Consider the following 27,953-nt stretch of genomic DNA (forward strand, 5'->3'; position numbering starts at 1 on the left):
CTGGCTTCCACAGAGACTCAATAAATTTAAGACGTTAAAGTTGATGGTAGCTGACGACTTTGTAGATAACGGTATAATTCTACCACTCCAAGCGCTGGAGAAGAAACACAAAATCATAAATATACCAGTGTTTGGTTACCTCCAAATTAAGCATTACCTGCAATCAGTCTCCAAAGATTCGGCATTCAAAGATTTAACAAATTTTGAAAGACTGTGTAGGAAAGGATATTACTGTAAAGGACTGATTTCGGAGATATATCTGGGTCTGGCGCGATTAGCGGGTTGTTCCCAACATAGCTATATGATCAAATGGGCAGAAGATTTGAATACAGAGATCGATAGAGAAGACTGGGAGGACATTTGGGAGGTAGCTGCAAAAACGTCAATCTGTACCACTATCAAAGAGAATATTTATAAAATTCTATTTCATTGGTACCTAACCCCGAGTAGGCTGGCTAAGATCTTCCCCGGGTTCCCGGATTTGTGCTGGAGGGGATGCGGGCAAAAAGGAGATATGGTTCATATTTGGTGGAGTTGCCCAAAAATTCAGGTATTCTGGGTCATGATACAAAGATTGATCAGAGAGTACTTGGGGGTGGAGGTTGAGGTGGAACCGCTGACCATGGTGCTGGCCAAACCAATAGATGAATTAGGAACGGCAGAAAGTAAGATGATCACTCATGTACTGACAGCTGCCCGCTGTGTTATTGCGGCTGCCTGGAAAAAGGTGAATGCGCCTTCTAGGCAGACTGTCTTACGGAGACTAAGGGAAATAAAGATGATGGAGCTCCTCACAGCACAGTTGAACCAGAAAACTGACAAATTTCACAAAATTTGGGAAATATGGCCAGGAAACTAGGGAAATATATATAAATATATATCATTTATATAAATAAATACAGAAATACCAGACAAATGGGCTCGTCCTACCCCCCCCCCCCCCTTCCACCCCTCCCACCCTTCTTTTTCTTCTTTTCTACGTTCTTCTCTATCCTTTGTTAAGCTCATGAGAGACGCGTGTTATATCAATTATTTTATTTCAGATGACGAACTGTTAATGCTCTTTGTTGTATGGACAATATATTTGTTATGTCTCTCTAAAACAATAAAAATAAATTGAAACAAAAAAAAAGAGAGAAGGAAGGAAGAGGGGGCGAAATAAAAGAGAAGGAAGGAAGAGGGGGCAATAAGGAAGGGGGGGAGAGAAGGAAGGAAGGGGGGGAGAGACGGAAGGAAGGGGGGCAGAGAAGGAAGGAAGAAAGGAAGGAAAGAAGGGGGGGGAGAAGGAAGGAAGGAAGGGGGGAAGAGAAGGAAGGAAGAGGGGAGAGAAGGAAGGAAGGGGGGAGAGAAGGAAAGAAGGAAGTGGGGAGAGAAGGAAGAAAGGAAGTGGGGAGAGAAGGAAGGAAGGAAGTGGGGAGAGAAGGAAGGAAGGAAGTGGGGAGAGAAGGAAGGAAAGAAGTGGGGAGAGAAGGAAGGAAGTGGGGAGAGAAGGAAGGAAGTGGGGAGAGAAGGAAGGAAGGGGGGAGAGAAGGAAGGAAGGGGGAGAGAAGGAAGGAAGGGGGAGAGAAGGAAGGAAGGGGGAGAGAAGGAAGGAAGGGGGGAGAGAAAGAAGAAAGGGGGGAGAGAATTAAGAAAGGGGGGAGAGAATTAAGAAAGGGGGAGAGAATTAAGAAAGGGGGAGACAAGGAAGGGGGAGGGAGAAGAGAAAGAGGGGGAAGGAGAAAGAGGGGGGATAAAAGAGGGAAACTAATGAAATACAGCAGGCTGGTACATATATGTCGGGGGAGGGAGGGGCTGTTACGAGACATTCCTGCTTACCAGTTATTTCCCCATTCAATCATTGTTCCCGGCTGGAAACGAGAAGAAAAAAAAAGGAAGAGGAAGAAGGAGAGTAAGATACTGTTATTGTCCAGAATAAGCCACTAGTCACATGACACAGACGCTGCTCCCGTCCCACCGTACAGTATGAACAAGCAGGCGACGGCTGACCTTTAACCTGTATGTGCGCAGTTCATAGATGTTGGGTCCCGGACGAGGCACAGGCTCGTTCCAAAAGCTGAATTCCAGGAGCAGCTGGTTCCTGCGCGAAAGCAGCATGCGGCTCCGCTCCTTACGGAAAGCCAGGTACTCCTGCAGGAGCAGGGAGAGAGACGTCATTATACCGATCAATACACACAGTGTGTTCCTGCAGGAGCAGGGAGTGAGACGTCATTATACCGATCAATACACACAGTGTGTTTCTGCAGGAGCAGGGAGTGAGACGTCATTATACCGATCAATACACACAGTGTGTTCCTGCAGGAGCAGGGAGTGAGATGTCATTATACCGATCAATACACACAGCGTGTTCCTGCAGGAGCATGGAATGAGACGTCATTATACTGATCAATACACACAGCGTGTTCCTGCAGGAGGAGGGAGTGAGACGTAATTATACCGATCAATACACAGTGTGTTCCTGCAGGAGCAGGGACTGACATTATACTGATCAATACACAGACACACAGAGTGTTCCTGCAGGAGCAGGGAGTGAGACGTCTTTATACTGATCAATACACACAGCGTGTTCCTGCACGAGCAGGGAGTGTGTGACGTAATTATATGGATCAATACACACAGATAGTGGGGGCTACCGCTGATCAGAAGAGGAGGTAAGGAGGAAGCCCCGTGGGAATACCCCCCTCCCCCCCTCAAACAAACCAGCTGGGCAGCCCAGAGGCAGGCAAACTTAGAACAGAGCCAGAGGGGAGACAAAGAAGGAGGGGAAACACAAGGAAAGATACAAAATACATTTGGCTGCCACTATCCCGTGTACCCAAAGAAATCACAGTGAGGGCGGCTGATACAGGCTCCAGACACTCTACGCCCCAGAAACAGAGGATTCCCAAATCCGGATAGACAACCTCAAGATGGTCTCCTGGAATGTCGGGGGCCTGAATGCACCAGCAAAAAGGAGGAAGATACTCTCTCACATCAAAAGATCCAAAGTGCAGGTGACGTTCCTCCAAGAGACACACCTCCTGAAGGAAGATACCAAAAGACTAAAAGCGCCATGGATCCAAGAAATAATCGTGGCACCATACACTGGAAAGCAAAGAGGAACTGCAATACTAATAAACAAAAATGTGAACTACACCATCCATAAAACTCTGAAAGATCCGGGAGGAAGGTATCTCATGGTCGACATCACCATAGAAGATTCGAGACTGTTGTTGGTTAATGTATATGCCCCGAATCTGCCCAACCATTTGTTTTTCACAGATCTCTACCAAAGAATTTTGGAGTTGGACGCAGAGACCGTGGTTGTAGGAGGCGACTTCAATGTAGTGGAGGACTGGACACTCGACAGATCAGGAAACAAAAGGGTACCGCACCACTCACACGCACAACGGGGAACGTTAAAATCCTTCAGGGAGAACCTAACACTGGTTGACCCCTGGAGAATTTTAAACCCGCTACAAAAAGATTTCCCTTTTTTTCTCACACGCACACAATATGTTCCCAAGAATAGACCGGTTCCTAATCTCAACCAACTTAATGCAGAGAATAAACTCCGCTAAAATAGAAAATATGATCATTTCAGACCATGCACCAATATGGATCAACTTAAGACTCAGTAAACCCAAAAATATCTCGCGAAGCTGGCGCACGCCCACGTATCTAGCCGACTCAAAAGAGTTCAAAGCGTATCTACAAAACCAGTGGTCCAATTATGAGACGGACGACCAGCAGCACACTGTAGAACCCATTCTGTACTGGGAAGCATCCAAAGCAGTACTTAGAGGCCATATAATTGCTTACAGTATTAGGAAAAACAAAACCCTAAACACACAGCTAACACAGGCGTTCCAAATATACAAGGCAGATAACACAGAACAAAATAAGAAGCAGTATTTAGAAACCAAAGAGTTGTACGAGGCACTGCTGACTGAAGGAGCACAAACCCAACATATGTACTGTATAAAAAAATAGCTATTTTAGATGGGGCAATAAATCGGGAAATTGTTGGCCAATCTAACAAAAGAATCCAAAAGTACTAATCAAATAGTGACTATTAGCACTATGGAGGGTGGCAGAACAAACGCCAAAGAAATGTGTGCAACATTCCTAAATTACTACAAAAAAACTCTACACAACAATCCCAGATGAAAAAGAATTAGGAGGAAAAGTTATACAAGAAGCAAACCTTCCTCAGATCTCCCAAGCAAATAGAGAGGCCCTCGATAAACCTATAACAACCCAAGAAGTACAGGAAACTATCAACACACTTAAAAGTAACAAATCACCAGGACCAGGTGGCCTTAGCGCAGAATACTACAAATTATTAAACCCCGAAATAGCAATATCACTGATCAACCTATACAACCATATAAGGGAGGAAAAACAAATGCCGCAAAATCTTAATCTAGCGAAAATAATTGTCATCCCAAAACCAGGCAGAAATCTGGAACAACCATCGTCATACAGACCCATTTCCCTGTTAAACCAAGATTTAAAAATTCTAACAAAAATGTACACAAACCGCCTCAAAAATATACTCCCTAATATTATATCTCCAGAGCAAACAGGTTTTGTCCCTGGGAGACTGTCAGTTACGAGTATAAGATCAGCTGTGGCCGTGGTGGTGGCAGCAGGACAGTCCAAAGGCAACAACATAATAGTAAATCTCGACGCCGAAAAGGCAAAAATCGACTAAATTACATGGGCACACATTACCAGGAGTCTCCAGGCACAAAACTTGGGGAGAATTTTACAACATTAATCCAAACTATATATAATTCCCCCAAAGCCTAGATCACAGCTAATGCACTGAACTCTGAACTATTCACGTTACAAGGCAGGGCTGTCCCTTATCCCCAATGTTATTTGATATAGCACTAGATCCCATAATTCGACACCTAAAACAGATAGAGGAATTCAAGGGCATTCAAATAGGTGATAAAGAACTACAAATTGCAGCATTTGCAAAAGATATGCACCTTTTCATTTCAAACCCTGAAAAGGCAATACCAGCTATTATAAGAGGCAATACAAATGTATGGCAAAGTCTCATGTTTAACCTTCAACTATGAAAAATCAGAGGCACTAGCTCTAGACTGCAATCAAAAGCTAGAATGGAAGGGTCCCATTCCATTTAATTGGGCAAAAAAAACACATCAAATTTCTGGGGGTACTCATCCCGAGTGATATCCATCAATTATATAATATTAATAATAGACCACTGATAACAACGCTCCGAAAATGGCAAAACTTAAGCGTAACATTTCTGGGGAGATGCCATCTGGTGAAGATGACAATCTTCCCAAAAATCCTATATATACACTGCAGATGCTGCCAATCAGAATAAGAGACAAAGACAAAAACGCTCTAAACAAAGCATTTCACATTTTTATATGGAAAAACAAAAAGCCTAGAATTAGTATGGCAAAACTGCAGCAACATAAAAAGAAAAAGAGGTGTAAACCTCCCCTCACTTAAAATGTACAACTTGGCCGCTCTCTTGAGATATGCGGGAGACTGGATAAACCATACAAACTACTTCACAATATATGAAATTGACTAACAAATGTGCCCAGATACAAAACGTGGCATATTGGTTACATAGGCCTTCTCACGAGGTCCCAAGAGCCATAAAAACTAGATTGGTCATCACTTGAGTCTAGGCGCAAAGTTCACCTTTCCTGTCTTGCTTTCAAATACTTCCTGGGCAAGCTACCCAGCTATCTGAACAAGCTCCTCACCCCTACCACATGCAGGACTTTTCAACTGAGATCTGACTCTAAAAGATTGTTCATGGTCCCAAGGCTCAACAAAGTACCCGGCCGCTCCTCCTCTCACCGTGCACCCCAAAACTGGAACAATCTACCGGAGACTCTCACAGCCGCCACCAGTCTAAGTTCTTTCAAAACTAAGGCTGTCTCACATTTTAATCTGGTCTGTAACTGTTGCATATGCCTCTAACATATATTATCTCTTACTGTGCATGCTATGTCTTGTATATAATGTATACCCTGTTCACTTACACTGGCGACACACTTTATTGAAGTGTGGCCAGTTCCGCAAGCCGGGAGATTTCCCGGTTTGCAAGTGGCATCCCCTCGGCGTGCCGCGCGTCACCAATGCGCGGTCACGCGTCATCGGGTGCCTGTGCCCCCTGCACGCGCGTCCAGGGCTCCCCGAGGGAGCCCTGGTGTCCCGCGATGTGGGGGACGGCGGCAGGGGGTTCCGGGGGACCCGGCGGACCCAGAGAGGAGAGGGGGAAGCCGCGATCGGCGGGCCTCTCCTCCGCTGCTTCGGCGCGCGCCCGGCACCCTCCGGCGCGCGCCAGGTAACTGCTGCGGCCGAGAACGGGCAAATGCTCGAATAAACTCGGCCGCAGCAGTATGTAACCATGTATTATTTGCCATCTTAACACTATGCCCAGGACATACTTGAAAACGAGAGGCAACTCTCAATGTATTATTTCCTGGTAAAATATTTTATAAATAAAAAATGACAGAAACCCCATTATTATTCAGCACATATAAAGTGTGGTATAGAGCCAGGAAAACTCTCTCTTTACAAAGGAACAAGTCGCTATTTTTACCGTTCGCTAAGAATCTGCGGTTTCAGGAAGGGAAGGCGAATTACCCTTTTGAGGCCTGGGAAAAGAAGGGAATCTTTGGAATAGGGCAGCTCCTGCATAAACTAAAGCACACAATTTACTCATTGCAGGAACTGAAAGATAAAGACGCGCTACCTAACACACAATTCTTCGCATATCTACAGGCCAGGCACTACACATTGACATCACTAATCGATTTACTAACAGCAGATAGAGACAATCAAGTTGACGCTCTCTTCCAAAAGGCAAAATATGGGAAAATCTCAATATCACATTTTTATCAATGTCTGAAGAAAACATTACATTTTGATGACAACACACCGGGAGTGGGAGCTTGGGTAACAGGTTGCCCAAATCTAATTATGGGGACTATTATGAGACAGTTTGATAGTATATATGCTTTGTACATGGGAGAGGGAATGGGGGTGGGGGTGGGAGAGAATGGGGGAGGGGTGGGAGAGAGAGAATGGGGATATAACACAAAATATATACTTCATAAAACTCATACGGGATTTGTTGAGATATGGGTCTTTCTCGGCCCACTCGGTTTGAACATGCGAGAAGGACTTACAGAAGAGCAAAACCTAGAAATCCAATCGGATAAGGCTCTTTCTGCACGCTTTTGCACAACTCCCAGCTATGTCTGAAGCATTAAAGCAAAGCGCAGTGCTGTACCAAAGTAGTAGTTTAGTTGAGACTGCCCTTGAATGGAGTTGAACACTTCCCCAGTGCTGGAATTAGGACATAAGGGGTCTATGCAGCAACCTAGAGTAATTGTGTTTAGACGCATGGCTCTATTTTTTGGAGCAGAGCCGCAGCATATATACTGTAAGAACAGTTTCTTACTTCTGACGCGGTATGTTAGATTTATGGCACTTCAGATATGGTGGATTGTTTTGGGAAAATAAAAGGTTAAAAAAAAAAAAAAGTATCAGAGAAATGCAGCTTGTGATACATCTCATTATAATCTGTGTGCCATGTAACTCCCCCCAACTCCTCCTACTGACTCTCCCCAAGGTGCATGCTGGGGCAGAGACGCAGCATGTGATACATCTCATTATAATCTGTGCACCATGTAATTCCTCCCCAACACCTACTACTGACATTCACCAAGGTGCAAGCTGAAGCAGAGACACAGAATGTGATACATCTCATTATAATCTGTGCGCCATGTAACTCCTCCCCCAACTCCTCCTACTGACTCTCCCCAAGGTGCAAATTGGGGCAGAGACGCAGCATGTGATACATCTCATTATAATCTGTGCGCCATATAACTCCTCCCCCAACTCCTCCTACTGACTCTCCCCAAGGTGCAAATTGGGGCAGAGACGCAGCATGTGACAGATCTCATTATAATCTGTGCGCCATGTAACTCCTCCTCCAACTCCTCCTACTGACTCTCCCCAAGGTGCAAGCTGGGGTAGAGACGCAGAATGTGATACATCTCATTATAATCTGTGCTCCAGGTAACCTCCCCAACTCCTCCTTCTGACTCTCCCCAAGGTACAAACTAAGGAAGATGTTTAGATACTGTATATACAGTAAGTGCAGGGTATTGCTCCAAAATTGCCTTGATACATAGACCCCAGAGGGAGAGCTTCAAATGTGTTTAAAAATGAGAAATACTGCGCCTGGCCTTAGTAGAATCTGACAAATAACTGATTGTATCCGTGCAGGTGGTGTTATTTATTCTGTGTGACACACACAGTAACTTCTCAGTGTTTTACATGTGACATACATAAGGGGATGATACTTTATCTTGCCATGAAGTCAATGCATTTGAACCCAGTGATATGTTGTTCCCACTGCAGTCAATGGCACTGTCCATATGTGTACTTGTGTCACCCAATGTACGCAATACAATGTATCACAGCAGCTGGGATTTTTATGACTGCTACTCTAGTTAACCACTTCTCAACCCCTTGAAATTAAATGTCAAAGTAACTGATTTCTCTATTATGACATCACGAGACAGCATCATTGAGCCTCCTAGGAGATGCCAGCAGCAGTGTTCTGTAATGAAATCACGGAATCGCCTTAGAGACTGAGATAAATACACAAATGTAAACTTGTTTGTGCGTGACTTGAATTAGTTTCCGAAGGAAACCGTTAGTTTTGTGGACATCTCAGAGATAGGAAAAGTGTGGCGCTTTACAGAGAGACTAATTATCTCCACCTTAACTCTGTATCATGGCAGGTAGGAAGCAACGTGACCTTTACATACCCAAAAAGAAATGGATAATATCTATATTTTTGATCTGTTTACTTTTTTATGGGGTACAGAACAGATGATATGACTCCTATCAATGGATGGGAGAAAGAAGACGGATGGGGGGAGGGGGGCAGGGGGGGAGGAGGAGGGGCGGAGGTACACAACACCCAGGGGGGCTAGGTACCTGGCCTTTATTGGATAATATTTTTTTCTATAAATGTCAAAACTGATTTATTATAGATACATACACACATTTGTTTTATTGTATTTACTTTTATATCTGGCTTGTAATTCAAAATCATAAATGATTTGAACAGTAATGTATAGAAAAGAACACATGTACTGTATACATAAATGTCACAGCGGCAAACGTCTATGGGATCTATGGGATTGTAAAAAAAGACACAGGAACCTTAGTGTTAGGATTAGTATAAGGCATGTTTTTTCCTTGCCCTAAGTTTAGGTCAATAACTATTGGACCAATTCTACTGTACACCCTGGGGTGTAATGGTCGACTACTTTCAGCCATATCCTTAAATTATTGTCTACAGCAGTGTTTTTCACCCAAGGTTCCTAGGAACCCTTGGGTTCCCCTGGCATCCCTAAAGGGTTCGCTGTAATTTTCAGGTCATTTTAAAATTGTACTTAATACAGAAGAATTTACAGTACAATGCATCTTATCTCAGACACGCTATTAGGGAGGGTTGGGGTTCCCTACACTGCATCTTATCTCAGACACACTATTACAGAGGGTTGGGGTTCCTTACACTGCATCTGATCCCAAATACGCAATTAGAGAGGGTTCGGGTGCCTTACAATGTATCTGATCTCAGACGCACTATTAGAGAGGGTTTGGGTGCCTTACAATGTATCTGAACTCAGACGCGCTATTAGAGAGGGTTGGGGTTCCTCACAATGTATCTGATCTCAGAAGCGCTATTAGAGAGGGTTGGGGTTCCTCACACTTCATCTGATCTTAGACGCGCTATTAGATAGGGTTTGGGTATCTTACAATACATCTCATCTTAGACTCGCTGTTAGAGGGGGTTGGGGTCCCTCAGAATTTCACATAGGGTTCCTTAACCAAAAAAAGGTTGGGAACCACTACTCTACAGTAATACAAAGGCCCCAAAAAAGACAAAGCCACAAAACGAGGGCAGAATCTGCCACTTGATTTACAGATATAGCTGACCGGAGTGCTCCTCCAGTTACCTCAATATACCAGACATGTCTCAGAATACCACACCATAGCCAGAAAACCCACCCACAGACAGCCGTTTCCACCTGTCTTTCTGGCTATGCATCTTAACCCTGGCTGTGCTTAAAGCTGTGACATGCAGCAAGCTTAAGCCTATAGGGAACCATGTTAAAAATGGTTTTGAAGCAAAAGGTGACACTGTGTGCCCATTTGCATGTCATTTCCCAGAATCCCTTGCTGCAGTGGAAGTGCTGTGTGCTGGGTGATAATGGTGAAAGGCGGGGTTGCAGACCTGTCTAAGACACGCAAATGAGCATACAGGAATATTTCCATTTGATATATATATATATAAATATATATATATATCCCCATATATTGAGCTAAAATGTACGGGTGCTCTGGTGTTTCAATACACAGTAATGCTATGAATGGAAGGCAATCATGGGGCTTGCTCAAAAATGTATTTAAATATTGAAGCTTCTGATCAGAGTAGTGGTCGTTAACATTGATAATCAAATACATGTGTTTTCCCAGCAAGCCATTTTCCCTGTTAGTGCTTGCTATTCATAACAAAACAAAGACCCCCAAAAACTTTATTCAAAACCAGAACCAAAACCCCAAATATTTTAAAGGCAAAATAAAAATACCAAGCCAAGTGAGCATCTCTATGTATTTCATATGTATTTGATATCAAGAATATCTTTTAGCAGGTCTGTTAAAGCCTGTTTTTCCGGCCCTTCACTTTTACCTTTCTTCCTTACAGATCAGTTTTTAAATTCCTCTGCTGTGAACCCCCCACCGGCCTGCAGTGCTCCTGCAGTCACCACTGCTTACCCTTCATGGAGCAACAGCTCCCACCCAGTAGGGAGGAATACAGAAGTCTACAGACATGGGGCCCAAGGCATGATTTTGCAACAGGGGTCTGCAGGAAAACCAATGTATCTACAGCAGATCCCACAGGCAATACGTGCTTACCCTCGTGTATGTGACATGAACGGAGGATTCTACCACACTGCTACAGGAGGATACACAGGATTTGCAGGACAGGTTAGGGGAGAAGCCACAACGCAGCCGGTTACTTTCCGTCCCAACACACAGGTGGAAAGAAGTGCTACAATAGGGCCTTGTATAATGGCCGCCCAGAATGCACGACTTCAACAGCCACCATTCATACCCCTTAGAGCAGCGGTGCGCAATCTGTGGGGCGCGAGATTGCCGACGGGGGGCGCGGGGTTTACAGAGGCCCCGCGCGCTTCCCGAAGGCACTTAAATTAAGTGCCGGGGGAGCTGCAGGGCCTCTGTAAACCATACTTACCCGTGGCTCCGGCGGCTTCCTCCCGGCGTCGCCATGGCAACGCGGCGTCAAAATGACGCTGCGAGGTCATGTGACGTCACGTTGCTATGGCAACGTGACGTCATTACGCCGGAGCGCGGGTAAGTTGGGGTTGGGGGGGGCGCGGGAGCGAGGGGACAGCCGTCAGGGGGGCGCAGGGAAAAAAGTTTGCGCCCCCCTGCCTTAGAGGAATGCACGCTCAGGGTAGGACATACCACCCCGTTCCTGGCCAATATGTTCCAACTGGTGGCAACACAGCTCATTATATTTACAACCGACCTTAGCCCATGCAAGTGCCTTCAGCACAGATTGGCTCCTTCTTACAGACACCCACTGGGCTGCCAATAACCTCCACCAGGGGGAGCTCTGCTTTACAACACCCAGTGCACCAGGGGGAAGTGCTCCTGGTCCTAAAGGAGAAAAGCTCAAGACCGTCCTATCCACTGGCTCAATATTCGGCAGCCCCTGATCCCCAAGCAACCAGGATAGTCAAAAACGTCAAAGTAGGAGGAGTGTCAGGTGGGTAAGGCAAACCAGGTTCAGTTGGGGGAGCACAAGGGGCAAAAAAGGAGAGGCCTAGATGCCCAAATCATAGCATTTTCCCCAGTTGTTGCTATTGCAGCTAAACGTTTGTGGATGTTCCTTAAGTTGAATGCCGCTTTGTTACATAAATTGATAACATGCAAAACTGAGTAGCTACTGTAGTGTATTGGTTTTCCCATTGACAAATGACACACAGGGACTTGTGAACCTCTTGTTGGCCTGTTATCATAATCTGCCCTCTTTTTCACCAATGATATCCCCACCAATAAAACCTACTTCTCTTCGTCTTCATCACTCCACCATCATTATTGTGATAAAACATGGATATCTCTCATAATTTTGCATTGTGTACAGTAGTTCTTTGCACTGATTTCCATGTGTAATTAGCTTAATTCCCTTTCCCCACTGCATTGTGCTGCAGACCTTACAAGGTGAGACATGGAGAATCTTTACTAAACATTGTTCAAAATCTTCTCCTTGACCGATACCATTACCTGTTATAAAGATCTTTAATGATGGTCATTCGCCACTGTAGTGTTACAAAGATATAGAACTCTACCGTATGTAGTCCTCGCCAATACTGAAGGGATTAAGCATGTGTTTGCTTTTCTTTCTTTGTGTTATTATGTACAATGTGTTGGTATTTATGATAATTGATTATTTCTCCTTTTTGATTTTGTTACAGTGTGTCAGACCTCGCTTGGAGCCCAACATATTTCCCAGGCCAGTTTAACTACACAAGGAGCAGTTCCGCTTGCTGCTAACAAAAAAAGTGAACCACCTCTAATGTACCCAACTCAACCAGCTCGGAAGCTGAGCCACCTCTCAAAGTTACATATTGATGTGCAAAGCAACAAAGAGTTATGTGTGCCAGTGTGGAAAAGGTGTGGGTTAAAAGATATGGAGAAGAGATCTTCAGAGGTGAAGGCCCCCTCACATATTGCTCAGAAGGTTCCACTGGTAAGGACTGAAGTCCCCACATCTCACCAACAACTGACTAGCACCAAATATTTGCAACCAGCATCTACATGTGTGACCATTCTTAACAGAGAGCAGTCTGGAGGTCCCCAGTATCTTCAAGAAGTGGTGAGGGGCAACATTCCAATCACTCAGCAGTCTACAGATATTATGTCAGGAGCTGTAAAAGCTATGAAACATACAACAGCCCCTTCAAATCTTGGTATAAAGGTGTCGTCTTTACATCCAGTTGGGAAGGCAACCAGCTCTTCCCATTTCTTGGGTAATAACGTGCTGAGTTCATTGAAGACTGAGTGTCTGTCAAAGTCTGAGGGGGTACCAAAGTGCTCCACAGTGGAAACAAAAAAGAAAAAGATCCTTTCTTCAGCTGCAAAGGATCAAGTCCCTCAAACTGCGCTGCAAAAGAAGGTAAAACCAATGTCAAAGCCAGTAAATCCTTCTTCTGCTCCTATACCAGGGAAGTCACCTCATGGCCCACAATCTGATGACCAGGCTGTTCTGTTAAAAAAAATGAAACGTGTTTGTCTCTCAGGTGCCCACATTTCCAATAAGGTATCTGAAAAGATGCTGCAAAGCCATGAAGGTACAATGGATGCAAAGTCACCTGCTGTTACTCAAATGATTAACTCTGTGCAAGTATTTCACCCATTGGGTACAAAGCCGGTCCCACAGGTCCAGGGGCACCCGCAGGATCCATTACACTTGGAAATAAGCTTGGACCAATGCAAGGAAGCCAAAGCCAGAATTCTGCTTCTCATGTTCCGTGATCTCATACTGATGTGATTATTAGGTGCATTTCCAAGAAACAGGACAATATTTCTGGAATTGAAAGAGTCGACATTAATGCCAGGCCTAGGCTATGTACATTTAAAGAAAGTGAGGAACAACGTGGAGAAAACCAAGCTTCAGTTATAGAGAATCCCAAACACTTCCCAGTGAAATCCATAGATCAGAAAGCTGCAGTGACATGCATTAAAAAGGTCAGCCAAACCACTATCCCCATTCCAGCTCCTGGCATTAAACCCAGTGAAATCAAACAACGTGGGGAAAACAAAGCTTCAGTTATAGAGAAACCCAAACACTGCCCAGTGAAATCCATAAAACAGAAAACTGCAGTAAGATTCATTAAAATGGTCAGCCAAACCACTATCCCCATTCCAGCTCCTGGCATTAAAACCAGTGAAATCAAACAACGTGGGGAAAACAAAGCTTCAGTTACAGAGAATCCCAAACACTTCCCAGTGAAATCCATAGAACAGAAAGCTCCAGTGACATGCATTGAAAAGGTCAGCCAAACCACTATCCCCTTTCTATCTCCTTTCAACATGGTGCACCAGCTTTATAACCTGCAGTATCCTACCAATGTACCCAGTAGAGTGGACAACTCCACTCCATCCTTCTGTCAACAGCCTCTCCAAGATCTTGGGGTCTCCATACCTATTCCACCAGAACAGAGAGAGGAGAGAGAGGCTATGAAAAGGAAAGCACAACTGGAGAGGGAGGAAGCCTGTCAACATACCTCCAAGGGGAGGCTACAGTGCTTTGTTCAGAGGCAGGAGGATCATGACATCTCTAAAAGTTATGGATACCCACCGTACAAACTTCATTCCCGCATGAGCTACTTAAGCCCTAAAAACCGCCCCAAAAAAACAACAACAAAAACAACAACAACAAAAAACACTGACTAATCTAACTGATGCCAAGCTCTGTGAATATCTGTAAATAAGATTTATATTTATAAGTCAGTTTGTAACATATTTCACTAAGAATATATTTAAAACTCTTCAATAAAATGTATCTATTTTTAATTGAACTCTTTATTTACTAAAGAAATTATTTACAAATGAATGAGTCCAAGGGTTATTGAAATTCTGCAAATTAACTTTTGATTACCCTCTTGATGATGAGAGAGAGAGAGAGAGAGAGAGAGAGAGAGAGAGAGAGAGAGAGAGAGAGAGAGAGATAAGGTAAGTCAGACCCCACTTTTGAGAGAGAAACAAATAAATATTTAACTATATGCTTTGTCATGTTAGATGTGTGTACTGTATGTCTTTATTTATATAGCGCCATTTATGTAGATAGCGCTTCACCACAGTAATACACGTTTCAATCATATAAATAATACAAATAACAGATCATGGGAATAAGTGCTTCATGCACCCCCCCTCCCCCCCCCCCCTTGTTTTTAATAATTTCTGCATTTGTGCATGACTTAATAAATGTATTCATTTTTGAACGCACAGCATAGTCCAGCCTTATACTTTTGCCTAGCAGTGCCCGCTGATCTTTTCTTTCTTCGACGGGAGGATTCTCTTCAGACATAAAAGTAACATTTAGGAAAAGGAGTCCCTGCTCCGAAGAGCTTACAATCTAATTGGTAGGTAGAACATACAGAGACAGTAGGAGGGCGTTCTGGTAAGTGCGTCTGCAAGGGGCCAAGCTTTATGTATGCGGTGTATAGTATCAGCCACGGAGCTACTCACATGCTTCTTTAAGCAGATGTGTGATAATGAGGGTCTTAAAGGTGGATAGAGAGGGTGCTAGTCGGGTATTGAGGGGAAGGGCATTCCAGAGGTGAGGTGCAGTCAGTGAGAAAGGTTTAAGGCGAGAGAGGGTTTTAGATACAAAGGGGGAGAGAGAAGACATCCTTGGGCGGATCGCAAGAGTCGGGGTGGTGCATAGCGAGAAATTAGAGCTGAGCTGTAAGGAGGGGCAGAAGAGTGTAAAGCTTTAAAAGTGAGGCGGAGAGGATGCGCATGCGCGACGGGTTGGAGATGGCGGTGTAAACTCACAGCTCCACCAACCGTCGGCAGATTAATGTAAATAAAGTGACTTCACACCAAACTCAGAGGTTTAAAAATACTCCCTAAAGACCCCAGATACCCCACGGAACTTTAAGCAACCCCGGAGGAGGCATGGCGGCAACACGACAGAAGGCCCGGCGCAAAACAGATGTGCGCTCGTATTTCACGGGCTCGGGCAAGGCCTGGGCTGCGGAGCACTCTGCAGTTTCTGACTCTGACTCAGCCCAAGAGGCTGAGGGAGCATCCGCGGGCCAATCAAGGATAATTAAAAAGGAAATAGCGAGGCTCCTAACGGACCTAAATACCTTTTTAAGGGGGGAGGTGGAGGGGCTCAGGAGGGACATCCTTCAAATAGGTACCCGCACAAGTGAGCTGGAGGACCGCATGGAGGACAGCTCCAGGTGTCATCACGAGACTAGCACACGGCTTGGGGCTCTGGAGTCGAGGATCGCAGAGCTGGAGGCCCGGCAGGGAGACTGCGAAAACAGGGACCGGCGCAACAACCTGCGCGTCCGGGGGATCCCTGAGGAGATTCTGGACCCGGAGGCCCTGCTGAGCCGGTGGATGACGTCCATTCTGCCGGGTAAAACCGAAGCTGAACTATCGATTGAACGCTGCCACAGGGCCCTGCGGTCACGGCCCCTGCCTACGAACCCCCCCCCCCCCCCCCCGCGATATCATCCTCCGGCTGCACCATTTTAAAATCAAGGAGGAAGTGTGCAGGACCACGAGGGCTACCCCACACATTACCTTTGAGGGGGATCACCCTAGCCGTTTTTCAAGATATATCCCCCCTCACTCTCGCCCGCAGAAGGGCGGTGCTGCACATCACCAAGGAGCTACGGGACAGAGACATTAGATACAGGTGGGCCTTCCCTTTTGCCCTGGTAGTGCTCAAAAACGGTCGTTCCCATGTACTGAAGCACCCCTCTGAAGGCATTACCTTCCTGAAGAAGCTGGGAATCAAGGTGGCTACCGATGCTGCCCACCCAGAGAGTCAGGAGACAGGCCCGCCAAGTGCAGCGTCCTGAGTGACGGTGTCCTCCTCCCCGAGGGACAAAAGAAAGGATAAGGCGGGTGGCGGCGATAAGAGCTCTTAAGCATCTAAGGAGCTGCAGTTGCGGCAATGTGCTGCCAAAGTTGTTTTATAAACTTATACTGGTTTTGTTCCTGTTACGGCCAAGAGCAAACCCAAAGTTCGGATTGCTCTAGACTTTTTCAGAAGCTACAGGCCGGCGGGGGTTATGGATACCCCACGAGCAGTAAAACTGAATTCAGGCCCCTAAAATGGCCGTTCTAGGCTTACCTGGGGAAGAAGAGGCAGGATCGGCACGAAAAATTCATGGCGGCATTGTTTTCAGCGCGAAAGACTGCTCCGCTGCTTTGGCCCGCCTTCGGCTCCACCCTCTCCCTCCGATGGCCAGCCTTCGAATGAGTTCCCCTCGCCCATCCTGATGACGTCACCCGGCTGGGTCGCGCGAGGCCAGGATGCTCATCCGAGATCGCGAGAGCAAAGACGGAAGCCCGAGAGGCGCCCTGGACCGGTAGTGACGCGGTACCCTCCGGCGGGGGTGCGCGAACTCCGCTGCCGGGGAGACGCGTATGGGGGCATAGGAGGGGAGTGGGAGATTGCAGTGGCCCCTCCACCCAGCAGGACATGGACTGTGGGGGGAAAGACCCGAAACGCCAGCAGGAGTTCATTGCACATGTGATCCAGTCGGCCACTGGCATATAGCATGGTCGAAGGGAGGCAAGCTAGAAAGCGGCAGGTGTCACGGAGAGATAAGGGGTCCTAGGGACCAGGGCCCAGAGAGCGGGTTGTTTGTTTAACAGAAGTTAGTTCGCTTAGGTGGGAGTAAGGGGTTTCGAAGGTATCGGGAGGGTGGAGCCGAGTTTCACTTTATAACAGTTGTGTGTGGGGGGGGGTTGGAGGTAGATAAAGATAATATAGAAGTTAGAGTTTGGTACTGTGGCAGGACGGCCTGTAGCCGAGGTCAGGGAACAGTCCACACGTGTAGTTTCAGGATAAATGAAAACGTTCAGTGGCTTTATTTCTCCACAGCAACATAACATATGGGTACACTGTCCCTTTAAACAAATAAATCCAGCTCCACGTTGGGAGAAAAACTGACTAACACAGCAGACCTATCTAGCAGGCTGGCTGGCTAAACCATAACCAAACCTTAAGAGTCTTTTAAGCAGTCAAGAAAACAAATGAAACAAATCATACTTTGGCTGCAGTAAGTCTTGTGCTGTATCCGTCTGGCTAGCAGCACACATATCCATGTGCTCTGGACTGAGAGAGACAGCTACTGCTAGTAGCCAGATCCTTATCTACCTTGCTGGCTCTCAGGTGTCAGCTTACTTCCTGATTAGCTAGCTTCCACCTGAGTTAACCCTTATGAGTGCTGGATGAAGCACTCAGACATATGTTTCCCAGGCATAATTGATAGGGGTTGACTTCACTCTGTCACATACCTCCCCTGTTTGTGTGTGGCTAGTGTCCCACACGGCTGAAGCCCGATCCTCCACTCCTCTTGACAAAAAATCAGCATTTCCATGGTCCTTTCCAGGTCTATGCTGAATATCAAAAGAGAAGGGTTGGAGGGCCATATACCACCTGGTCAACCTTGGATTTGTGTCCTTCATGGTGTTTAACCACTTCAAGGGCGCATGGTCAGTGACCAGGGTGAAGTGTACTCCGGCGACATAATGTCTCAAGGCCTCAATTGCCCATTTTACAGTGAGGCACTCCTTCTCAATAACGAAATACCTCACTTCCCTTGGGAACAGCTTCCGGCTGAGAACAGTATGGGGTGTTCAACACCATCAAATTGCTGAGACAGTACTGCTCACAGTCCTACCTCTGAGGCATCCATCTGGATTATGAAGGGCTCTTTAAAATCTGGGCTCCGAAGAGCGGGGCCCTCTGACAGGCACTTTTTTAGCATGTCAAAGGCGACTTGGCACTCCCAAGACCATTTAACTTGGGTCGGGGCACTCTTTTTTGTCAGATCTGTTAGGGGTGCAGATATTTCTGAAAAATTGGGGATAAACCGCTGGTAATACCCTGCTAACCCCAAAAGCGCGCGGACCTGTGTCTTTGTCTGTGGGGTGGGGACATCCAAGTAGGCCGCGGCATATGCCCTATGGGGTCGTAGTACCTTCTCCATTAACCTTTGGAACGTGGCTGGAGCCCCATGTAACCCAAATGGCAAAGTGACGAATTGGTATAAACCGAGAGGGGTGGCGAAGGCAGTTTTGCATTTGGATTCTTCCGCTAGAGGTATCTGCCAATATCCTTTCGTGAGATCTAGGGTGGAGATATACTCTGCTTTACCAAGCGAGTCAAGTAATTCATCCACCCTAGGCATTGGGTATGCATCAAATCTGGATACAGCATTTACCTTTCGCAGATCCATGCAAAACCTCACCTTCCCATCTGGTTTAGGGACCAACACGATAGGGCTACACGTTCGCTGTGGGACTCCTCGATCACGCCCAATTCCAACATGTCTATTATCTCCCTCTCTACCAGGTCTTTTCGGCCCTCTGGCAATCTATAGGGACGGGACCGTACTTTTACGCCAGGTTCTGTCTCAATCCTATGGGAGACTAAATCAGTCTGCCCTGGCAGCTCAGAAAAAAACATCTGGGAACTGGTCACATACATATAGTAGGTCTGACCTTTGTTCCGTTGTTAACTGCCCTCCCATGGGAACCTGATGGTCATTGTACGTACTACCCTTTGGAAGCTGTGGACCCAAATCCGTCTCTCCTTCCCGAGGGTGAATGAACAGCGATTTCATCGTTTTCCAGGGTTTCAGGAGGTTCACGTGGTAGATTTGTTTACCCTTCCTGGACCCTGGTTGAGAGATCTCATAGTTCACCTCCCCGGTGCGGCAGAGAACTTGGAAAGGACCCTGCCACTTCGCAAGGAGTTTACTCTCTGATGTCGGTAGTAGTAGCATCACTTGGTCCCCAGGTTGGAAGGCCCTCAAGCGAGCATTTTGGTTGTACTGCCTCTCTTGACGTTCTTGAGCAGATTTGAGGTTTTCCCTAGCAAACCGACCTATCATGTCTAGACGGTTTCTAAGGTCTATGACATACTGAAGGGTATTCTTGGAGGGGGAGGGCTCCTCCTCCCAGGATTCCTTCAGTAGGTCGAGAATACCCCGAGGTTGGCGTCCATATAGGAGCTCAAACGGGGAGAAGCCTGTGGATGATTGGGGAACGTCTCGTACCGCAAACAACAGGAAAGGGAGAAGTTCATCCCAAGCTCGCTTTTCATTGTCCACAAACTTCCTAAGCATGGTTTTTAAAGTACGGTTAAACCTCTCTACCAATCCATCAGTCTGAGGATGGTAGACCGAGGTCCGGACGGATTTTACCTCCAATAACTTCAGGACATCCTGCATTAACTTTGCCATGAAATTTGTTCCCTGGTCAGTTAACATTACTTGGGGAAGTCCTACCCTAGAAAACAGTTCTAACAGCCTGTGAGCAACCTGTTTAGCAGTGGCTGATCTCAGAGGGAAGGCCTCAGGATATCTGGTGGCATAATCTACAACAACGAGTATAAATTTATGTCCCTTCGCAGAGGGTTTTAAAGGTCCGACCATATCTACCCCAATTCTCTCGAATGGGACGGCTACCAAGGGCAGAGGAACCAAGGGAGCCGGCTTCTGTCCTTTTTGGCTAGTTAACTGGCATTCAGGACATGTCTCACATAGTTTCATGATGTCACCATGTATGCCTGGCCAGTAAAACCGGGACGAGATGCGGTCCGTGGTCTTATCTCTGCCCAAATGACCACCCCATGGGAGAGTATGGGCTAGGGTGAACACTGTTTTAATTAACCCTTTGGGGACTAGCATCTGTCGAATGACCTCCCCTGTTTGTGTAACCTTATTCAAACGATATAGGATATCATTCAACAGTTCAAAATGTGGAAACACTTTTACACCTTGTTCATCCATTATCTTGTTGTTGACCTGTACCACCTTCTCATATTGTCTAGCCAGAGCTGGGTCCTCCCTCTGCCTCTGACGGAAGTCAGGAAGATCCAGGTCTGGCAACATTCCCGTATCTATCTGTTCCCCACCCTGGTCATCCCCGGCCATGACCTGCAGTCCTTTGGGCTGACTAATGTTACCAAGAGTCCCAGCCTTTCTTAACCAGTCCTCTTTTTCCACACGTCTCTGTTTACGTGTCTTTGGGACATGGTGTCTATGGGGGAAAATCTCCTTGGGGAAAAAGGGAACAAGTCTCCGGGCTTCTCCGGTACCAGAGAAGTAGGCTCCGTAGGAGTAGGGGCCAACAATGTTTCGAGGTAGGGCCAGTCTCGGCCAAGTAGAACAGGAGCAGGTAGCCAGGGAGCAACTCCCACTAGTAGGCTAGCCTCTTGATCCTGGATACGCAGTAGAACGTTCGCCATCGGGTATCTCTTTGTATCCCATGGATACACTCGATATTCCAAGGAGAGTCATAAGATAGTCTATTGCTTGGAATTAGGCCCTCTAGGATCAGGGTTCTTCCAGAGCCTGAGTCCAGCATGGCGTTTACTTTTGTCCCCTCCCGAGATGCTGGGACTAACCACGGATTATGGTCCCCTCGGAGACAAGCTGTGGCAGTGGTTCTGCCATATGAACAGTCCATCTCATCATCTCCTGAGTCCGCAACCTCGGAAGCTCTCGACGGGGCTCGGTGTTTGGACCTCTCCGCTGTTGGATGGGATCCTCCCTTCTGGTTGGTGGGGTTATCCTCTCCACCGGGTGGGTGACAGGAGTCCAGATTCTCGGGGAATACTGTGGGTGGCGGCCTCCCTTGAGTGATCCAGTGGCTTCGGACCCGGGACGGGCGTCTCTGCGGGAGTTTGTACCAGGAACCCTCCGAGATGGGAAAGGGTCTTCCGATCGGGTTGACTGGATCTCCCGAGCTGGCGGGTTGTAGACTCCTCGATTGTCTGCTCTCCTGCCCCTAGCATCACCGGAAGCAACTGGTGTTTGCACCGGCCGTTCCCAGCTATCCTGTTGGGTGTCGTCGCCCAGGAAGTTTTCCACCAAGCGGACCGCTGAATAAAGGAAAAATGCAGCGTGTCTTTTTACCCAGGAGCGGGAGGAGGGGGGCAGTATCTGTATGAACTGCTCCAGGACAAACGGTTCAAGGATCTCTGCCTTGGTATGTTTTTCGGGTTGTATCCACCTGGTACATAAGTCTACTAAGCGGTGGGCTACGACCCGAGATCTGTCTCTGTTTGTATATTTGATTGTCCGGAACCGCTGTCGGTAGGTCTCTGGAGTGAGGCCTAGGCGATCCAGAATAGCAGCCTTTAGTTGCTGATAGTCCATGGCCTCGTCTGCTGGAAGAGCCTGGTAGGCTGCCTGAGCTTCCCCTATGAGGAGTGGAGCCAGAGTCATTACCAGCGATCAACTGTCCAGCCGTGGGCCGTGGCTACCCTTTCAAAAGTGAGGAGAAATGCCTCTGGGTCTTCGTTTGGCTTCATTTTATGCAGCATCACCGGTGGGTTATTTGGAATCCCTGGTCTGCCTAGGGCTGGGCCTTCGACCAGCAGTTGGAGTAGCTTTTCCTCCCGCCGGGCTTGTTGCTCATCTTGCTGGCTTGTCGCTCTGCTTGCTTGACCTGCCATTCTATTTGCTGGGCCTGTTGCTCAGCTTGTTTCTCTGCTAGCTGGAGCTGTTGCTCAAGGAACTGAGGAAAACATTTCTCTATTTTTTATTTTTGTGTGGCCCTTCAGATACAGGGGCTGTCCGACTTCCTACATCTGACACCACCTGTGGCAGGACGGCCTGTAGCCGAAGTCAGGGAACAGTCCACACGTGTAGTTTCAGGATAAATGAAAACGTTCAGTGGCTTTATTTCTCCACAGCAACATAACATACGGGTACACTGTCCCTTTAAACAAATAAATCCTGCTCCACGTTGGGAGAAAAACTGACTAACACAGCAGACCTATCTAGCAGGCTGGCTGGCTAAACCATAACCAAACCTTAAGAGTCTTTTAAGCAGTCAAGAAAACAAATGAAACAAATCTTACTTTGGCTGCAGTAAGTCTTGTGCTGTATCCGTCTGGCTAGCAGCACACATATCCATGTGCTCTGGTCTGAGAGAGACAGCTACTGCTAGTAGCCAGATCCTTATCTACCTTGCTGGCTCTCAGGTGTCAGCTTACTTCCAGATTAGCTAGCTTCCACCTGAGTTAACCCTTATGAGTGCTGGATGAAGCACTCAGACATATGTTTCCCAGGCATAATTGATAGGGGTTGACTTCACTCTGTCACAGGTACCAATAGATGTTGCTGCCGGCGGGGGGGGGGGGCATGTCGCCAACCTGCCCATGGGCATGCACTTCGTGGGCGGGGATGTGGGCCTAGCCTGCATTTCCGTCAAAGTCCCGGGTACACATGGCCGGAGATGTGGGCCATGGAGCTGGACCGGGAGGGAGGGGTGTCTAGATGTGGAGAGTCTCTCCCGGGCGGCGAACCCGAGGTCCGGTGGGACCAACACGGTTCTGCTTGTTCATGTCTGTTTTCTCTGTTTTTCCCTTGTGTTCTCTCCTTCCCCTTTCCCAGACCCCCTGGGCGAAAGAAAGAAGGTCCGCAGCTGCCACCAACGCCGACGTAGAGGTCGCCAACCTACACTACACCTAGGTAGGCACGAGATCCACTGTAAACATATCCACCCAAACCACATCAGAACATGGCGGTAACATTTCTTTCCCAGAACGTTAAGGGGTTTAATAGCCCAAAAAAGAGAAAGGTTGCCTTCTCTGAATTTAGACGTAGGAGGGCAGACGTTGTCTTCCTTCAAGAGACCCACTTTAGCACCCATAGTAGCCCAAAGTTCCTAGACAAACATTTTAGGCAGGTGTACCTGTCCTCTGCAGAGGAAAAGAAAAAAGGAGTAGCTATACTACTTCATAATAAATCCCTGTTTCAAGTTGAGAAAGTGAAGCGAGATCCAAAAGCGAGATACCTCATCCTGGTAGGCCTCCTAAAACAAAGTAGAATGACTTTGGCATGCGTGTATGCACCTGGCGTGGGAGAACCTCAGTTCTTTGAAGAATTTTTCCAGACGCTCCAACGCTGGGCGGAAGGACACGTAGTTCTGGCAGGGGACTTATGAATGAATGAATGTGATACATCTCATTATAATCTGTGCTCCAGGTAACCTCCCCAACTCCTCCTTCTGACTCTCCCCAAGGTACAAACTAAGGAAGATGTTTAGATACAGTATATACAGTAAGTGCGGGGTATTGCTCCAAAATTGCCTTGATACATAGACCCTAGAGGGAGAGCTTCAAATGTGTTTAAAAATGAGAAATACTGTGCCTGGCCTTAGTAGAATCTGACAAATGACTGATTGTATCCGTGCAGGTGTGTTATTTATTCTGTTTGACACATAAAGTAACTTCTCAGCGTTTTACATGTGACATACATAAGGGGATGATACTTTATCTTGCCATGAAGTCAATGCATTTGAACCCAGTGATATGTTGATCCCACTGCAGTCAATGGCACTGTCCATATGTGTACTTGTGTCGCCCAATGTACGCAATACAATGTATCACAGCAGCTGGGATTTTTATGACTGCTACTCTAGTTAACCACTTCTCAACCCCTTGAAATTAATGTCAAAGTAACTGATTTCTCTATTATGACATCACGAGACAGCATCATTGAGCCTCCTAGGAGATGCCAGCAGCAGTGTTCTGTAATGACATCACGGAATCGCCTTAGAGACTGAGATAAATATACAAATGTAAACTTGTTTGTGCGTGACTTGAATTAGTTCCCGAAGGAAACCGTTAGTTTTGTGGACATCTCAGAGATAGGAAAAGTGTGGCGCTGTACAGAGAGACTAATTATCTCCACCTTAACTCTGTATCATGGCAGGTAGGAAGCAACGTGACCTTTACATACCCAAAAAGAAACGGATAATAACTATATTTTTGATCTGTTTACTTTTTTATGGGGTACAGAACAGATAATATGACTCCTATCAATGGATGGGAGAAAGAAGACGGATGGGGGTGGGGGGTGGGAGGGGGAGGGACGGAGGTACACAACACCCAGGGGGGTTAGGTACCTGGCCTTTATTGGATAATATTTTTTTTATAAATGTCAAAACTGATTTATTATAGATACATACACACATATTTGTTTTATTGTATTTACTTTTATATCTGGCTTGTAATTCAAAATCTTAAATGATTTGAACAGTAATGTATAGAAAAGAACACATGTACTGTATACATAAATGTCACAGCGGCAAACGTCTATGGGATCTATGGGATAGTAAAAAAAGACACAGGAACCTTAATGATAGGATTAGTTATGTATAAGGCATGTTTTTTCCGTGCCCTAAGTTTAGGTCAATAACTATTGGACCAATTCTACACCCTGGGGTGTAATGGTCGACTACTTTCAGCCATATCCTTAAATTATTGTCTACAGCAGTGTTTTTCAACCAAGGTTCCTAGGAACCCTTGGGTTCCCCTGGCATCCCTAAAGGGTTCGCTGTAATTTTCAGGTCATTTTAAAATTGTACTTAATACAGAAGAATTTACAGTACAATGCATCTTATATCAGACACGCTATTAGGGAGGGTTGGTGTTCCTTACACTGCATCTTATCTCAGACACGCTATTAGGGAGGGTTGCGGTTCCTTACACTGCATCTTATCTCAGACACACTATTAGAGAGGGTTGGGGTTCCTTACAATGCATCTGATCCCAAATACGCAATTAGAGAGGGTTCGGGTGCCTTACAATGTATCTGATCTCAGACGCACTATTAGAGAGGGTTCGGGTGCCTTACAATGTATCTGAACTCAGACGCGCTATTAGAGAGGGTTGGGGTTCCTTACAATGTATCTGATCTCAGAAGCGCTATTAGATAGGGTTTGGGTATCTTACAATGCATCTCATCTTAGACTCGCTGTTAGAGGGGGTTGGGGTCCCTCAGAATTTAACATAGGGTTCCTTAACCAAAAAAAGGGTGGAAACCACTACTCTACAGTAATACAAAGGCCCCAAAAAAGACAAAGCCACAAAACGAGGGCAGAATCTGCCACTTGATTTACAGATATAGCTGACCGGAGTGCTCCTCCAGTTACCTCAATATACCAGACATGTCTCAGAATACCACACCATAGCCAGAAAACCCACCCACAGACAGCCGTTTCCACCTGTCTTTCTGGCTATGCATCTTAACCCTGGCTGTGCTTAAAGCTGTGACATGCAGCAAGCTTAAGCCTATAGGGAACCATGTTAAAAATTGTTTTGAAGCAAAAGGTGACACTGTGTGCCCATTTGCATGTCATTTCCCAGAATCCCTTGCTGCAGTGGAAGTGCTGTGTGCTGGGTGATAATGGTGAAAGGCGGGGTTGCAGACCTGTCTAAGACACGCAAATGAGCATGCAGGAATATTTCCATTTGATATATATATATACCCATATATTGAGCTAAAATGTACGGGTGCTCTGGTGTTTCAATACACAGTAATGCTATGAATGGAAGGCAATCATGGGGCTTGCTCAAAAATGTATTTAAATATTGAAGCTTCTGATCAGAGTAGTGGTCGTTAACATTGATAATCAAATACATGTGTTTTCCCAGCAAGCCATTTTCCCTGTTAGTGCTTGCTATTCATAACAAGCCAAGTGAGCATCTCTATGTATTTCACATGTATTTGATATCAAGAATATCTTTTAGCAGGTCTGTTAAAGTCTGTTTTTCAGGCCCTTCACTTTTACCTTTCTTCCTTACAGATCAGTTTTTAAATTCCTCTGCTGTGAACCCCCCACCGGCCTGCAGTGCTCCTGCAGTCACCACTGCTTACCCTTCATGGAGCAACAGCTCCCACCCAGTAGGGAGGAATACAGAAGTCTACAGACATGGGGCCCAAGGCATGATTTTGCAACAGGGGTCTGCAGGAAAACCAATGTATCTACAGCAGATCCCACAGGCAACACGCGCTTACCCTCGTGTATGTGACATGAACGGAGGATTCTACCACACTGCTACAGGAGGATACACAGGATTTGCAGGACAGGTTAGGGGAGAAGCCACAACGCAGCCTGTTACTTTCCGTCCCAACACACAGGTGGAAAGCAATGCTACAATAGGGCCTTGTATAATGGCCACCCAGAATGCACGACTTCAACAGCCACCATTCATACCCCTTAGAGGAATGCACGCTCAGGGTATGACATACCACCCAGTTCCTGGCCAATATGTTCCAACTGGTGGCAACACAGCTCATTATATTTACAACCGACCTCAGCCCATGCAAGTGCCTTCAGCACAGATTGGCTCCTTCTTACAGACACCCACTGGGCTGCCAATAACCTCCACCAGGGGGAGCTCTGCTTTACAACACCCAGTGCACCAGGGGGAAGTGCTCCTGGTCCTAAAGGAGAAAAGCTCAAGACCGTCCTATCCACTGGCTCAATATTCGGCAGCCCCTGATCCCCAAGCAACCAGGATAGTCAAAAACGTCAAAGTAGGAGGAGTGTCAGGTGGGTAAGGCAAACCAGGTTCAGTTGGGGGAGCACAAGGGGCAAAAAAGGAGAGACCTAGATGCCCAAATCATAGCATTTTCCCCAGTTGTTGCTATTGCAGCTAAACGTTTGTGGATGTTCCTTAAGTTGAATGCCGCTTTGTTACATAAATTGATAACATGCAAAACTGAGTAGCTACTGTAGTGTATTGGTTTTCCCATTGACAAATGACACACAGGGACTTGTGAACCTCTTGTTGGCCTGTTACCATAATCTGCCCTCTTTTTCACCAATGATATCCCCACCAATTAAACCTACTTCTCTTCGTCTTCATCACTCCACCATCATTATTGTGATAAAACATGGATATCTCTCATAATTTTGCATTGTGTACAGTAGTTCTTTGCACTGATTTCCATGTGTAATTAGCTTAATTCCCTTTCCCCACTGCATTGTGTTGCAGACCTTACAAGGTGAGACATGGAGAATCTTTACTAAACATTGTTCAAAATCTTCTCCTTGACCGATACCATTACCTGTTATAAAGATCTTTAATTACGGTCATTCGCCACTGTAGTGTTACAAAGATATAGAACTCTACCGTATGTAGTCCTCGCCAATACTGAAGGGATTAAGCATGTGTTTGCTTTTCTTTCTTTGTGTTATTATGTACAATGTGTTGGTATTTATGATAATTGATTATTTCTCCTTTTTTATTTTGTTACAGTGTGTCAGACCTCGCTTGGAGCCCAACATAT

At 46.2% G+C, this 27,953-nt stretch overlaps 1 protein-coding gene across 1 annotated transcript in view; it reads right to left on the reverse strand.

The window, feature by feature from the left end:
* Window positions 1-27,953, reverse strand: part of NIPSNAP1 (nipsnap homolog 1) — a 103,750-nt gene that overhangs the window by 49,960 nt on the left and 25,837 nt on the right. Inside the window, exons 6-7 of the mRNA XM_075568864.1 lie at window positions 1,990-2,130; window positions 1,819-1,850 (exon numbers count right to left, since the gene is read on the reverse strand). Of these exons, the coding sequence (XP_075424979.1) occupies window positions 1,819-1,850; window positions 1,990-2,130 (173 nt within the window). The remainder of the gene's footprint in view (window positions 1-1,818; window positions 1,851-1,989; window positions 2,131-27,953) is intronic.

Source organism: Ascaphus truei, chromosome 13 (genome assembly GCF_040206685.1).
Source record: "Ascaphus truei isolate aAscTru1 chromosome 13, aAscTru1.hap1, whole genome shotgun sequence".
Taxonomy (NCBI): Eukaryota; Metazoa; Chordata; class Amphibia; order Anura; family Ascaphidae; genus Ascaphus; species Ascaphus truei.